Source organism: Saccopteryx leptura, chromosome 2 (assembly GCF_036850995.1).
Source record: "Saccopteryx leptura isolate mSacLep1 chromosome 2, mSacLep1_pri_phased_curated, whole genome shotgun sequence".
NCBI classification, from domain to species: Eukaryota; Metazoa; Chordata; class Mammalia; order Chiroptera; family Emballonuridae; genus Saccopteryx; species Saccopteryx leptura.
Window position 1 is genome coordinate 32,716,985 of NC_089504.1, and position 17,150 is coordinate 32,734,134.

The following is a 17,150-nucleotide window of genomic DNA, read 5'->3' on the forward strand; positions in this document are numbered from 1 at the left end:
TGCTTTGTTCGCTGACAGTGTGCTTGTGGGTATAGTTAACTTTGGGGAAACATTTCTTGTTCTTAACAGTAGTAGAGGGAAGATGGAGATGTGGTTTACAGATAATCACAATTTAGGAGATTTAAGAAAATCTACAATGTGCATAAATGATTTTTTTAAGCACTCCATTTTAACCCACTGATTTGAGCAGAACAAAACCAAAAATAATTATTCATTGAGTATCATAATTGTTTTATGTTCTTGGAACTGGTTTTAAGTACTAAAAGTCTACCCCCATGTTATGCGATCTCTTAGAGCCATGATGGCAAACCATTTTATAAAAACTGCCCACTTTTGCAGTGCCTGTTAACCTGGTCCCTCCCTCCCACTAGTGGGTGTTCCAGCTTTCATGGTGGGCTGTAGCGGAGCAACCAAACAGCGCCGTGATTGGCCCACCATGAAAGCTGGAACGCCCACTAGTGGAGGGGGACCAGGTTGACCAGCACTGCAAAAGTGGACGATTTTTATAAAAAGGTTCGCCATTACGGTCTTAGAGCAATGGTTCTGTAAACTTTAGTATAGATCAAAATCACCTGAAGGACTTATTACTATCTGTACTGCAGGCCTGGCCCGTTTCTGGTATAAAACTGCTAGACTCCACCTAAGAATTTGCATTTCTATAAGTGCCTGTGTGATGCTGGTGCTTCTTGACCCAGGGCCCACAATTTGTGAAAGGTAAAAAAGGAAGAAGAGAATTGACACTCACATATTATCTTTTACTCTTCCAAATCTAGAATATCTGTGTGTTTTACTTTTATGAATACTTGAGGAGTTTCTCTTTATATTAAGTTTAGGGGAAAGGACAATATATCTTCCTCATGTCTTCCTATCCAGATATTCAAATAATACTGTTATTTTTGTAACAGAAAGTAACTCTTAAGTAGATGGAAACCAGAAAAAGTACATTTTACCCAATACTATTATTAGTAGAATACTTGTTGCAACTATAAGGGGCATCTGAGCTTAGTTATACAGGTCTGTTATGTGAAACAGGATTTTACTTGCGGAGTTGATTCTGTTATTCATAAATATGGAAGGTCAAAAATGGATTATTGCCCTGGCCGGTTGGCTCAGTGGTAGAGCATCGGCCTGGCGTGCAGAAGTCCCGGGTTTGATTCCCGGGCAGGGCACACAGGAGACACGCCCATCTGCTTCTCCACCCCTCCCCCTCTCCTTCCTCTCTGTCTCTCTCTTCCCTTCCTGCAGCGAGCCTCCATTGGAGCAAAGATGGTCGGGCGCTGGGGATGGCTCCTTGGCCTCTGCCCCAGGCGCTGGAGTGGCTCTGGTCGCAACAGAGCGACGCCCCGGAGGGGCAGAGCATCGCCCCCTGGTGGGAAGAGCATCACCCCCTGGTGGGCGTGCTGGGTGGATCCCGATTGGGCACATGCGGGAGTCTGTCTGTCTATCCCCATTTCCAGCTTCAGAAAAATACAAAAAAAAAAAAAAAATGGATTATTAAAATCCAGATCGTTCCACTTCACTTTTTATGAGAGTAGGTTATTTGCTTGCCTGATTGGGGTCTGTTTCGCCTTTTGTTTTATATAGTCATTCCATGCAGGTTTAAAGATGGAGCATATAGAGGAACAGAACTCCCACAAATTATATAAATTGTCCATGACTATGTATGGGTTTCTGAGCAAGAAGTAACTTGTCATTGTGTATTTTTAGTGGGCCCTTAAACAATAGAAAAAGACCATGGTGAAAACCACATCTTTAATTATGTCAGAATTATATAGACACAAATAACTTAGGTTGTTTGGTTTTGTTTTTTCAATTTCAGACAATGCTGATGTTGCATTAGTAAATTTTTATGCTGACTGGTAAGTAATAATCTTATTTCTGTGGTTTAACTCGCTAAAGGTAAATTTTTCTTTGCTAGAAAGGGGTGAGTGGGGAAGCCTTTTTTTGTGAGACAATACTCCATATATAAAATCAATTAGGGTTTATTCATAAATGAAGAAGCTTAATTTTGTGAGCATAGGTGTTTTAAGAGAGAAATATACCTAATTCCATATCCCACATCTTAAAATAAAACATATAACATAAAGACTCAAATCTCTGTCACACACACGCACACACGCACATGCACATACATGCGCACATGAGCGAGAGTACATATTACAATTCTGTATTTTTCCTGATTGAGGAAGCAGGTCAGTGGGGCAATATTTAGAGGTGAGGATGTGAGTTTGGCAAGTTTTGAAGGAAAAACAGTATTGACATTTTTAAAACATATATCATCTATTACTACTTCTAGGAAGCTTCCTTCCCTGTGTGAATCAGATTGTCTTCTGTGTTCCTGTTAGTACCCTTTGTACCTCTTACTTTTTCTTACTACATTGTTCTGTCTCTTATCTTTGTTTGTGTCCTAGGAAACAACCTGTGAGAGCAGAGGTAATGTCTTTACTCAGTATTCCCAGCATCTATAACAAGAGCATAGTAGGCAGTAGATGTTCAAGACTGTGGCATTGGGCCCTGGCCAGTTGGCTCAGCAGTAGAGCATCTGCCCGGCGAGTGGAAGTCCCGGGTTCGATTCCTAGTCAGGGCACACAGGAGAAGCGCCCATCTGCTTCTCCACCCCTCCCCCCTCCTTCCTCTCTCTCCTCTCTTTTCCCCTCCCGCAGCCAAGGCTCCATTGGAGCAGAGTTGGCCAGGGCACTGAGGATGTGAGGATGGCTCCATGGCCTCTGCCTCAGGTACTAGAATGGCTCCCATAGCAAGGAAGCAGTGCCCCCGATGGGCAGAGTATCGCCCCCTGGTGGTCATGCTGGGTGGATCCTGGTCAGGCGCATGCAGTTTGAAACACTCACATAATCCTTATTCCTAAACAATCTATATTTTATTTGACCCTCTTAGGTTTACTACCTACTAGTTAGCGTTATACTATTTCAAGCCATATTCCTCCAATTTAACTCTATTCCTGGGACAGTCTCCTAATTATTTTTATGTGCCTCTAGACTTCTTTGTCTCCATTCTGTTTTCTACAAAGTAAGCCAGAATGGTTTTTCCTAAAATGCAAATTGGATCAGCTTACCCTTCATCTTAAAACCTTAACTGGTTTTTTTTAGGTAAGTCTTTTACATGATGGTTGCTTTCTGCCCCTGCAGCTGTGTCTTTAACCTCTCCCCACTTTCACATCACATTCTGTTCTGGTTATATTGAATGTCTGTCAGTTTCTGTAATATTCTGTAGTCTTCCATCACCGTTAGTCTTTGTATTTTCTCTGTCTGAATGGCTCACTCTTTTTTTTTTAACTTTTTTACCTAGTTAAGTTTTAACCATCTTTCAAACCTTAGATTAGATGTCACTTTCTCCAGATCAGCTTCCTTTCTCAAGTCAAATTAGGAACCCTTTTTATATCTTGAGTAAAAACACCCTGTATTTACTCAACTGTAACACTCATGTGCTATAGTTGATAGCTCACTGCTATTGTTAGATTTGTGAAAAGTCATCGCATCTTTTTTCAACATTAATTGTCAAGCACTTTGCATAATATTTGGCAGATAAGTATATAATTAATATTTACTGAATGATGTATATGTATTTAATGAACAGATGCTGAGGATATACAGAATAAAATGTCGTTTATAAAATGTATAATAAAGATAGCCTTTTCAAGATAAATTAGGTAGATGCTTATCTAATCTAATCCTTTAAGAATAAAATTGAGGTCCGGAGGAATAAAGTATTTTCCCAAAGTTACCTGACTAGATTGTGGCAGAGTTAAAACTAGAATGCAGTTCTCCTGATTAAGGGGTGTTATGTGTTGTAAGAAAGAGAAATGGAACATGCTTCTGACTTGTAAAAACTGAATTGGAAATGTGCGTTAATGGCAGTTTTTTGGGGAAAACATTACCTCCAAAATACTTTGAGTTGTTTATGAATTAGAATTCTTTTACTGAGCTGAAAAAAACTTGGGTAATTGACTGTAGGACACAGACATATACTGTATAGCCTCAGGCTATAGTCTGTGTTTCCTCTGGAAGATATAAATGTGCCACAGATTAAGAAAGGATTCTGTAACGGAGCTGCCTAAAAATACTGATATGCCTCAGATGGTAATAAACCATGGTAGGTATGTAATAATGCTGTATGTGCCAGGTTCTTTACAGACATTGTTTTTAATGTTCAGAACTACCTTGCTGGTAGGTATTATAATGTATGTTTTAGGTTGAGGAAATTGAAGCTCAGAAAGGTAATACAGCTAGTAAGTGGTGGAACTGGGATTTAAACTCAGGTATGTCGACTCCAAAGCTTATTATTTTTCTTCACTAGGTCTTACTAGTAAGTGCCTCCAAATTGTCCCTGCAAAAAGACTTTGTTGCCCATTTGGTTGATTTGTAAAGGGTTGATTGAAGCATTAAGTTTGATTCAGATGACTCTTAAGGTCCTTTTAATAGATCTGTTGCTATTGTTATGTTTTATAAATACAACTTTACATATGTATGGGAACATGTGTTTGAAGGTTCAGTGATATTGCAGTTGAACTTTTGTTTCATTTTCCCCTTCCACCTTTTGGTTTTAAAACAGGTTTTTCTTTAAACAAGACTCTGTGCTTAAATGCTTACTGGGCACCAAACTAGACAGTCCAGAAAAGGACTCCTTAATGTGTGTCTTTCCCTTTCCCTTAAGCTGGAGTCTGTCTACTGATTCTTTCCGAGGCCATACATATCCTGCTTCCAGGAAACTATTAGTCAGTCTCTACCCTTGTCTTCCTTGCCTTGCAGCACCCTATTTTTAGCAAGCTGCAAGAACCCACAAACCTGTGGTCCTAGCCTTTCTCGTTCCTCCATTCTGTCAGTTTATTCATTTAACAGACATCTATTGAAATGCTTATTAGAATATGTAGTCAAATAAGACACGGTCCCTGATGTCCACAGACCCCACCCACCTATCCCAGATGGGAGAGATTTAAGAATGCTAAAAGAGGAAAGAGCCACTTGAAAGCAAGAGATTGAAGATACAGAGATTGTGTCTCCTTGATATATTCTAGGACATCTCCTTAGGAAGTCAGGTGAGTGGGCTAGAAGAGATACATAAAGAAATAGGGAGGAAGTATAAAGTTTGTATCCTTTCACAGGCTTTATGATATTTTTGTTGTATTATAGTTAATATGTATGACCTAATCACATTAAATAGTTCACAGGCTTCACTTAAGTACATTTCTTGGTGCACAAGGGCTCTGGAAGCAATAGTAGCAATTATAGTTTGTTTTTTTTATTAACAAGTTCTCAATACCCTTTTCATATGAGAATAACTGTTCTAACCCAGCTGGTTTGTATGCTGATTCTATTCTTTTTTCTTTCTCATCAGGTCCCTTTAATGACCCACAGCATATATTTGTGAAGTGTTGGCCTGATTAAGGGACAGTCAAGGGTCAAGCTTCTGGAATATTGTGGGGTTTGTGCCCCCTTTTAAAAGTAAAAATGAAACAAATAAAAATGGCAAAGGAAACATGAACAGGAAGTCTTGTTTAGGAATTGAAGATTTTTTTTTCTCCTGGACTTAATGTATTTAATATGTAATTAATAGATACAAAAGCCATTTTAACCAGGGATAAATTTTGAGGGAAAGCAGTTCATTATATACTATATATCATTTTCATACATCTTATTTATTTATATAATATGCCAACTTGCCTATGAAATTTGATTGAATTAGTCGGATGAATTGGTCTAATTACAATAAACTTGGCATTTTAAAGATTTTGAACAATAGTCTAAAAATATATTCATTATTTGGAGAAAGCTAATTATTTATAAATGCCTAAGTCTCAGTAGTTGCATGTCCAAGTAGATACACCTTAGACGGCTTATTTCAGGCTTGTTTTATGGCCTTTATGAGAGGTCCTTAGCTGTGTGTTCCATAATATTGGGCATTTTCCTAAGGTGAAAGAAAAAACAAATTATTTTATTTATACAGTCTATGAATTCAGAATTGTCTTCATCTCCAATGAATGACATCAGGATTCATCACTAAACTAACTGTGATTGTCTTAAAAGCTATTTATTGTATATATGCTAAATATCAATGGATAATAACTGAAATGAGATTTTATTGAGTCTGCTTTTCAGTTTTAATTGCTATCTTTCTCTGTGCATAGGTGTCGTTTCAGCCAGATGTTGCATCCAATTTTTGAGGAAGCTTCTAATGTTATTAAGGAAGAGTATCCAAAGGAAAATCAAGTAGTGTTTGCCAGAGTTGATTGTGATCAGCATTGTAAGTACCTCAGTAGGAAGTCTGGAGGAAAGTGTCCCATCCCCACCTCTCTCTCTCTCTGTCTCTCTCTCTCTCTCTCTCTCTCTCTCACACACACACACTTCTTTAAAAAATGCTCTGCTTCAAGTGGAGAACAAATCAAAAAAGTACTAATAACCTTGCTCAAAAATGTTAATATTTAATCTTTTCTTTTTACTTACAAAAACTACTTTCCATTTTTCCTATGTGAAGGGTTTAAAATATTATTACTTTATTTTTTCACTAAAATATAGTACAGCAAGCATATAGGTAGTAAATCATAATTAGCAGTGTTTTCTACCAAAGCTAATACTTAAATCAAATAAAATTGAAATACACTTTTAGGGGAAAAAATGGATATCTGTTGGTTTTAGAATCATGCAAAAATTCTATTTGTAGTCATGCCAAATAAAATATATCTTAGATATTTGTGTTTCTGTTACTTGAGATTCTGTTAAGATTGGCTTACTAGCAGGGGTCCCCAAACTTTTTACACAGAGGGCCAGTTCACTGTCCCTCAGACCGTTGGGGGGCCGCCACATACAGTGCTCCTCTCACTGACCACCAGTGAAAGAGGTGCCCCTTTCCGGAAGTGCGGCGGGAGCTGTATAAATGGTTTCAGTTGGCCACATGCGCAGGCCGTAGTTTGGGGATGCCTGGCTTAGAGTGTCTTTGAGGTGCAAATAGCTGTAGTTACTGTTTATAATTATTGCGAGTGAGAAGCCAAGGTTAGACTCACTGAAAGTTAGCCTCTTGGATTTTGCCATCCTGGTGGAGCATTCTCCATAAAATCATCTTGGGATCTATATACATGACAGATTGCTTTACCATGAGCTAGTGAGCTTGCAGTGGTGTTTCCTTCTGTGTGCCCTCATTGCACTTGAACTTTCTTCGCCATCTTACCAAATTAATTGCCTTTTGTAGTTCTGGTTCATTGTGTCTAGTTTTCTTACCAGTCGCAATGTCAGTTCTTCAAAAGTGGGAAAATTTTCTTTTCTGTTTTTAGTGTTTTTGTTTTAATCCCTTTTAAGTGGAGACCAAACTACTCACTAATCTCTGAATCTCAAGCATCTGACAGTTTCTGGGAGACAGAGGCTGCTTATTAAAAGCTTGTTGCATTGACTATTGGTAATTGGACTGAATATAGAATTCTCCCATTCTGCAAATTTTCTGTCCTTTATACTTCAAAATAAGTCTGCGTGTGTATGCCCTGACTTAATTTTACTGATGGGAAAATGGAAATAAAGTGGTTTAACCAATGTCATACAGCTTAATGTCTAATCAAGTGAGATTTAGAATCCAGATGTGACCAAATGCCATCACAGGCTACAGTAAGTTCTCAATGTCGATAGTTCAGAGACTTTAAGCAAAAGGACATATAACAAAACCAGTTTTACCTTAGTCTAGTTGATATAAACAAGAATTAAGTTCCTAAGGCATGTCACTAACCTTATAGCAAAACAGAGTTGAACAAAACGATGTTATTCAAGGTCCTGCCATGTTTGCTTCTTTTCTGTTCACTTCAAAAACCATTTTGGAGATTTACTGGTAAAATCCTGTGCTAGATAGAAATGGCTAACCCCAAAGCATTTTGGAATCTTACAAGCCATACCCTGCACTTCTGTCTGCTGAGATTCATAGCTAGACAGGATGAAGGGAGCAGTGGAAGGTGGTTAACACAAACATGGACTGCATCTCCACTTGGCTTTCTGGATCTTCCCTCCCACCTTTCACTGACAGAACATGTTTTTGATGCGGGCTCTCGTTTCAGATCTTTCTACTTTTAAAAAATTTATTTTAATTTATTGTGTTTACATAGATTTTAGTGTCCCCCCCCGAATACTTTCTCCCCTCCCCCGTGTCCCCCAGTACCTCCCCTCTGTCCCCCTCCCCATAACGCCCTCCCCCTTCCCTCCAGGATTTGCTTTTCTGCTCTCATCCCGTCCTCTCACCCTCTCATCCCCTTTCCCTCTGGATCCTTTGATCCCGCCTCTGTCTCAGTTCTGCTCCTCAGTTCATATTGTTCGTTGGATTCCTCAAATGAGTGAGGTCATATGATATTTTCCTTTCTCTGCCTGGCTTATTTCACTCAAAATAATAGTTTCCAGGTCCATCCATGTTGTCGCAAAAGGTAAGATTTCCTTTTTCATGGCACCATAGCATTCCATTGTGTATATGTTACCATAGCTTCTTAATCCATTCGTCCACTGTGGGACATTTGGGCTGTTTCCAGATCTTGGCTGTTGTAAGCAATGCTGCCATAAACATGAGGGTGCATTTCTCCTTTTGAATCATTTATGTGGTGTTCTTGGGAGATATTCCTAAAAGTGGGGTGGCTGGGTCAAAAGGCAGTTCGATTTTTAATTTTTTGAGGAATGTCCATACTGTTTTCCACAGTGGCTGCACCAGTCTGCATTCCCACCAACAGTACAGGAAGGTTCCCTTTTCTCCACATCCTGGCCAGCACTTATTCTGTGTTGTTTTGTTGATGAGCGCCATTCTGACTGGTGTGAGATGATATCTCATTGTGGTTTTAATTTGCATTTCTCTAATGATTAGTGATGTTGAGCATTTTTTCATATGCCTATTGGCCATCTGTATGTCTTCTTTGGAGAAGTGTCTATTCATTTCTTATGCCCATTTCTTGATTGGATTGTTTGTCTTCCTGGTGTTGAGTTTTACAAGATCTTTATAAATTTTGGTTATTAACCCTTTATCAGATGTTTTGTCAAATATGTTCTCCCATTGTGTGGTTTGCCTTTTTATTTTGTTTATATCATCAGTTCTTTCTTTTTTATATGTATATTTAGACATTATAGTGCAAAACATTTCTGAATTTGGATCATAAAATCTGAAATCAAGCTCACAGTCATTGGGAATAAAAATTAACTATTGTATCCTAACTATCATTTATCTTTTAAAGAAATAACTTTTCAGATGTATCTGGCATGCTGGTAATGTAGTTCTCTTGTAATGGGAATAAATAGTCATACTTCACATCTTTCTGAGCCATCAAAGACATTCACAAAATTAGTTTTTTACTAATGTAAATTATATCTCAGGTATTGTGTATTTTCTCTAAAAATTTATTCTCCTCTGTAATTCTTCACTTTTATTTTTTTTTACAGAGACAGAGAGTCAGAGAGAGGGATAGATAGGGACAGACAGGAACAGAGAGAAATGAGAAGCATCAATCATCAGTTTTTCGTTGCAACACCTTAGTTGTTCATTGCTTACTTTCTCATATGTGCCTTGACCGTGGGCCTTCAGCAGACCGAGTAACCCCTTGCTCAAGCCAGCGACCTTGGGTCCAAGCTGGTGAGCTTTGCTTAAACCAGATGAGCCTGTGCTCAAGCTAGCGACCTCAGGGTCTCGAACCTGGGTCCTCTGCATCCCAGTCAAACGCTCTATACACTGCGCCACTGCCTGGTCAGGCTAATTCTTCACTTTTTAAAAGTAACATTATAAAATCCTTATTGATGATGTACTTACATTTTCCACTCTCTTTAGAGACTGTAAAACAAACTGTACTTTGGGTAACCCCTTATGTGCTAGTTGGATTGTAGAGGTTTGAACTGGATGGACCTTAAGAATCCTGTGGTCTGGAGATGAATGCCTGTTAGACAGATTGTTCTTTGGTAGGATTTTATTTTATTTTTTAATTTTAATTTTAATTTAATTTTTTTTTTTTTTTTTTTTTTTTACAGAGAGAGAGTCAGAGAAAGGAATAGACAGGGACAGACAGACAGGAACGGAGAGATAAGAAGCATCAATCATTAGTTTTTCGTTGCACGTTGCAACACCTAGGTTGTTCATTGATTGCTCTCCCATATGTGCCTTGACCACGGGCCTTCAGCAGACCGAGTAACCCCTTGCTCAAGCCAGCGAGCTTGGGCTCAGGCTGGTGAGCTTTTTGTTCAAACCAGATGAGCCCGTGCTCAAGCTGGCGACCTTGGGGTCTTGAACCTGGGTTTTCCACATCCCACTCTGATGCTGTATCCACTGCACCACCGCCCGGTCAGGTCTTTGGTGGGATTTAAAAAAAAATAGATTGTAGGCCCTGGTCAGTTGCTCAGTGGATAGAGCTTTGGCCCGGCATATGCACGTTTTAGGTTTGATTCCCGGTCAGGGCACACAAAGCAAACATCTGCTTCTCTACTTCTCCTTCTCCCCCTTCTCTCCATCTTCCCCTCTTGCAGACAGTGGCTCGATGCTTCGAGCGTCAGCCCCAAGCACGGAGAATAGCTCGGTTGGTCCAAGCTTAGTTAATTAGAGCATTGGCCCCACACTGTTTTGCCAGGTGGATCCCGGTCAGGTGCACACGCAGGAGTCTATCTCCCCTTCTCTCACTTAAAAAAAAAAAAATTAAAATAAATTGTAGAAATTTAAATTATACAATTTAATGTTTTGATACATGTATACATCCATAAAACTGTCACCACAATCAAGATAACCAACATATCTGTCATCGCCCAAATTTTCCTTGTACTCCTTTGTGGTCCTTCTTTCCCTCTATCGATCCTCAGGATACTATGGAACTGCAGATTAGTTTGCATTTTCCAGGCTTTTATGTAAGTGAAATCATACATTATGTGTTCATGTGTGTATATATTTTTTGACTCTGTGTGGTTAAGACTGTTGGTGTGTCATTTTTTAAGTGAGAGAGAGACAGAGGGACAAGCAGAGACAGACAAGAAGGGTGAGAGATGAGAAGCATCAACTTGTTGTTGCAGCACTTTAGTTGTTTGTTGATTGCTTTCTCAGACATGCCTTGACCAGGTGGCTCCAGCTGAGCCCGTGACCCCTTGCTCAAGCCAGCAACCTTGGGCTCAAGCCGGTGACCATGCATGGGGTCCTGTCTATGATCCCATGCTCTAGCTGGCGAACCTGCGCTCAAGCTGGTGAGACAGTGCTCAAGCTGGTGATCTCAGAGTTTCCAACCTGGGTCCTCAGTGTCCCAGTTCAGTGCTCCACTGCACCACCGCCTCGTCAGGCTGTCATTCATTTTTATTCACTGAGTGTCGTTCCATTGTATGGTGTTATATATACCACAATTTGTTTAACTGTTCAATTCTTAACAGACATAGGGGTTATTTCCCATTTCAGGCTGTTACAAATAAGGCTGCCATGAACATTCAGGTACAACTCTGTACATATGAGTTCATTTATCCTGAGCATAAACCTAACTGTGAAATATCTAGATCATATGGTAGGTGTATGTTTACCTTTAAGAAACTGACAATTGTTTTCTAAAATATTTGTACTATTTTACATTTCTACAAGCAGCATCTGAGCATTCCAGTTGTTCCACATTCTTGCAAACACTTGGTATGGTCAGTGTATTTTAATTTTATCTATCTTAGATTATTAATAGTTATAATATTTACTTACTGGATTTTGAGAGCTTTTTATATTTTATGAATACAAATTTTTTTTCAAATATACAATTTGCTAATATATTCTTCCACTCTATTCTAAAAATGTCTTAAATTGTGGTAAAATATACAGAACATAAGATGTAACATCTTTACCATTTTAAAATGTACAGTTCAGTAGCATTAAGTATATTCACATTGTTGTATAACCAATTACCAGAAGTCATCTTGCACAACTGAAATGCTATACTCATTAAAAACAACTTCCTATTGCCTCCTCCCTCCTCCCTTGGTAACCACCATTTTACTTTTTGCTTCTGTAAATTTGACTATTCTATTCAATAGATACTTCATGTGAGTGAAATCACACAGTGCTTGTCTTTAGTGACTGGCTTATTTTTACTTAGCATAATGTCTTCAAGGTTCATCCATGCTGTAGCACGTGTCAGAATCTCCTTCAATTTTAAGGCTGAATAATATTCTATTGTATCTATATGCTACATATTGTTTATCCATTCACTTGTCTATGGTGCTTGAGTTACTTCTATCTCTTGGCTGTTGTGAATAATGCTGCTATGAACATGGGTATATACAACTATCTCTTTAAGACTCTGCTTTTAATTCTTTTGGATATACACACAGAAGTGGAATTGCTGAATCATATGGTACTTCTATTTTTTAATTGTTGAAGTCCAGTTTATCCTTTCTTAAAACATGATTTTGATGCTGTATCTAAGAAATTTTTGCATCACCCAAGATCACAGATATTCTGCTATGTTTTTCTTTATAAATTGTATGAAGTTTTATATTTAGATCTGTGATCCATTTGGAGTTTTTATATGTGGCACAGTATTTGGATTGGAGTTCATTTTTTACATATAATTATCAAGCTGTCCTGACATTATTTGTTGAAACTGGCCCTTCACTAAATGACTGCATCTGTGTCAAAATCAACTGACTATATACATGTGAATCTATTTCTGGTCTCTCTATTCTGTACTGATGATCTGTTTGTCTATGTTCATACTAATGGCACACTTTCTAGATTACTTTAGCTTTAAAAGTCTTGAGGTCAGTGGTGTAAATCGACTGACTTTGTACTTTTTTTTTTGGTTTGGCTTTTCTGGTTGCGTTGTATTTTTGTCTGACTTCTAGCTTGTCAATTTCTAATATGTAGTTTTTCATCCCACATGTCTTTCATATCTTATCAGATTTATTCCCACATATTTTTTATGCTATTGTATATATTTTTAAAATAAACAATTCTTACTGTAGAAATATAGAAGACTTAGCAATGATAGTAGAGAGTTCCCTTATACTTCTTACCCAGTATGTCCTAATGTTGATATCTTATATTTCATGGTACATTTGTCAAAACTACAAAATTAACACTGGTACGTTATTATGGATTAAACTGGAGACTGTATTGAAATTTTATCAATTGTGCCACTCATGTCCTTTTTTCTTGGATGTTGCATTTAGCCATCATGTCTGTTTAGTTACCTTTGATCTTTCCATTTCTCATGCTTTCCCTTTTTTTTTTAACATGTTGACAGTTTTGAGGATATTGATCAGGTCTTTTGTAGAATGTCCCTCATTTTGTTAGTCTGGTATCAGTCTCAGATGTTTTTTGCGAGATCTAGGTCTAAGTATTTCTTATTTTTTGATACTATTATAAATGATTTTTTTAAGCTTTAATTTAGGCATCCCCAAACTACTGTCCGCGGGCTGCATGCAGCCCCCTGAGGCCATTTATCCGGCCCCCCACCGCACTTCCGGAAGGGCCACCTCTTTCATTGGTGGTCAGTGAGAGGAGCACTGTATGTGGCGGCCCTCCAACAGTCTGAGGGACAGTGAACTGGCCCTCTGTGTAAAAAGTTTGGAGACCCCTGCTTTAATTTCTGGTTGTTTGTTGCCAATATATAGAAATACAATTTATTTTTGTCTATTGATCTTATATATAAATACTTACTAGTTCTAATAAATTTTATGTAGCTCCCATAAGATTTTCTACTCAGGCAGTTATGTTGTATGCAAATGAAAACATGTTACCTTTGGCCAGTTGGCTCAATGGTAGAGCGTCAGCCCAGGTTCAATCCCTGGCCAGGGCACACAGCAGAAGCGCCCATCTGCTTCTCCACCCTTCTCTCCTTCCCTTTTTCTCTCTCTCTTTCCCTCCCACAGCCAAGGCTCTATTGGAGCAAAGTTGGCCCAGGCACTGAGGATGGCTCCATGGCCATCTGCCTCAGGCGCTAGAATGGCTCCGGTTGCCATGGAGCAATGCCCCAGATGGGCAGAGCATCGCCCCCTAGTGGGCATGCCAGGTATATTTCAGTCAGGCACATGCGGTAGTCTTGTCTGTCAGCCTCCCCGCTTCTCACTTCAGGAAAATACCAAAACAAAAACAAAACTATTTTATATCCTTCTGTGGTCTGTATTTACAGTATTCTTTCCAGCTAAGTATATCTATTTGATGCTTCAGGATTAGTTTTTGTAAGTCAGAAAATTTTTATGAAGCTTCCTAGCAAAGGCAGAGAGTGACCTGAGCATCAAAATATGATCTGCTCACAGAAATCTCTTTCTTATTAATCACCTGTCTGGCTTTGTGGCAGCCTACTCTGCTCTGCCCTTGGATATTTGAGTCTTTTTGCCTTCCTTGACACTCACTGTTTTACCCAGACCTTTCATTCATTGTAATAGTGTTAAATTTCTTGGAGAGAGGCCCTGGCCGGTTGGCTCAGTGGTAGAGCATTGGCCTGGCGTGCGGAAGTCCTGGGTTCGATTCCCGGCCAGGGCACACAGGAGAAGCACCTATCTGCTTCTCCACCTCCCCCCTCTCTGTCTCTCTCTTTCCCTCCCACAGCCGAGGCTCCATTGGAGCAAAAGATGACCCGGGCGCTGGGGATGGCTCCTTGGCCTCTGCCCCAGGCGCTAGAGTGGCTCTGGTTGCAACAGAGCGACGCCCCGGATGGGCAGAGCATCACCCCCTGGTGGGCATGCTGGGTGGATCCCAGTCGGGCGCATGCGGGAGTCTGTCTGACTGCTTCCCCGTTTCCAGCTTCAGAAAAATAAAAAAAATAAAAAATATAAAAATAAATAATTTCTTGGAGAGAAAAAAACTAGTTGATGGCAATGCAGATGGTAGGTTCTAGAGATATCGCAATGAGCCAGACAAACCCAGAAAGGTAAGGGCAATAAATAAATACTCATCTAAATACTCATCTGCTCTTGTGATACTGTTCTGAAGTGAAGGTTTCATGTGCTGTGAGATAATATGAGTCTAATGTAGTCTGGGGGGATAGAGAAGACCTCCCTGAGACAATGAAACAATACTGGAATGAAGAGGTGGAATTTTTAAGGGGAAGAAAAGTGTTTTAGAAGAAGTGAAGTTTCTGAGGTAGGAATGAACATTGGACTTTCAGAGAGCTGGAGTATATTATTGTTTACAGATGAAGACACTGAAAGGCTTAGAGAAGCTGAGTAACTTACCAAGGTTAATGGTAAATGGAGGGGGCTAGACTGCAACCCAGGAACGGACAGCTTTTTGTATTTTTCTGAAGTGAGAAACGGGGAGGCAGACAGACAGACTCCCACATGCACCCGACCAGGTTTCACCCGCTAGGGGGCGATGCACTACCCATCCGGGGCATTGCTCCTTTGCAACGAAAGCCATTCCAGTGTCTGAGGCAGAGGCCATGGAGCCTTCATTAACCCCCCGGGCCAACTTTGCTCCAGTGGAGCCTTGGATGCCGGAGGGAAAGAGAGAGAGAGAGGAAGGAGAGGGGGAGGGGTGGAGAAGCAGATGGGCACTTCTCCTGTGTGCCCCGGCCCGGGATCAAACCCGGGACTTCCACACGCTGGGCTGGGCTGATGCTCTACCGCTGAGCCAACCGGCCAGGGCCAGGAACGTACAGCTTTGGAAGTATGTTCAAAAGAGTAACTCTTTTGAAGGTCAAAATAAATTGGATTTATCATAGAAACTGAGAATTCATCCAATTTCTATATTTAAAAATGTCTGTTCTGAATTATATAATATCTGTTAAATGTTCCAATGGCACAGTATCTAAACAAAAATGTAATTGTCTTGCTTGTGGTATTATTTCTATTATTGTTATTGTTTCTATACAGTGGTATCCAGCTCTCTACTAAGGTATACACCTATGTTCTAGAACCAGAAGCCCACTGCTTACTGTCATATTCAGTTGGGCAGTTACTTAAAAAAAAAAATCACTCCATTTGTTTTAGCACTTGCCATAAAAAGTGTGTGTGTGTGTGTGTGTGTGTGTGTGTGTGTGTGTGTGTAGCAAGAAAGAGAAATATGATAACCAAATATAAAATGTTAAATCTAGGTGAGGGTATTCAGGTGTTCATTATATTACTTTTTCATTTTTTCTGTGTGTAAATATTTGTAAAATAGAAAGTTGTTATAAAAAGTCACTGGATTTGTAATTTGTCTTTGGCTAAGAAAAGAGCCAGAAGGAAGGCCTTGTTGCTTTAGAGTTTTGGAGATGTGTGTGGAAGAAGCTTTAACTGTGTCTTGTACCATTGTACTGTGATACTGTTAATTGTAATTTCACTATGACAAGAGGTCTTCAACAGTCATCAAATTTAAAAGAATTTTCTAAATAGACTTTCACTGGCATTTTGAGGAATACTTAGAGTCTTCTATGGCTTTTGGAAACTGACAAGTCTCATCAGTTTTTCAGTGAAAACCTCTGATAAACAGGCATGGCAGTTGAGGCCATTTTGTTGGTCATGAAATTGCCCTCCTTCATACATAAAAATGTAATGGCACTAATTTTCGTAAAACACTCCAAGTGAGTATTTTCAAAGTAGTGCCTGTTGGTAGCAATGCATGTCCTCATGCCTTAGAATGTGTTGGGGATTCTTTTGAAGTCCTTTGTGCCAGTTACTAGTTGAGGAGGAAAACCCACTTCAGTACATGATTCCGGCAGATGTGTCTTTGGTTTGCTGCCTGTATTTCCTTCTGTCTCCTTCTCTTGAACCAGCAGCATTCAGAGGTGTGCTTTCTGCCTTACCTTTTCCTCATTTCTTTATATCTTTCCTGGGACTTTCTTTGTTGCAAGGTTTGGGTAAATAGGCTGAGAACTTGGAACTGGAGTAGGAAAGAAGGCAAGAGTGGATACAACAAGCTGATTTTACCTAGTCAGCCCTTTTGTTTCTGGATATGAGCTGGATGTAGCAGCTTTGACTCCCTCCTCCATCCTCCACCCCAAATTCAGGAACTGTAGAAAGAGAATTTTGACACTTGAGTGTCAACAGGAAGCTTCCAACAGTTGAAACTTGATATAGTTTTTGAAATCCCAATTTAAAACTTATAGCTTGAATAACCCTCACCTAGTGATAAAATTGAGTTCACTTCCTAAGCCCCTAAATTCTCCATTTATTGTAGGACACAAAGTAAGAGAGATGTAGAAGGAAGAAAGGAAAAGGAGGTCAGGGAAACTGGAGAGACAGAATGTTGAGGGACAGCCTCTT

General features: G+C 39.5%; 1 protein-coding gene across 1 annotated transcript in view; it reads left to right on the forward strand.

Annotated features, from left to right (window-relative positions):
* Positions 1 to 17,150, forward strand: part of ERP44 (endoplasmic reticulum protein 44) — a 93,035-nt gene that overhangs the window by 45,981 nt on the left and 29,904 nt on the right. The window contains exons 3-4 of the mRNA XM_066367559.1: positions 1,820 to 1,859; positions 6,143 to 6,258. Of these exons, the coding sequence (XP_066223656.1) occupies positions 1,820 to 1,859; positions 6,143 to 6,258 (156 nt within the window). The remainder of the gene's footprint in view (positions 1 to 1,819; positions 1,860 to 6,142; positions 6,259 to 17,150) is intronic.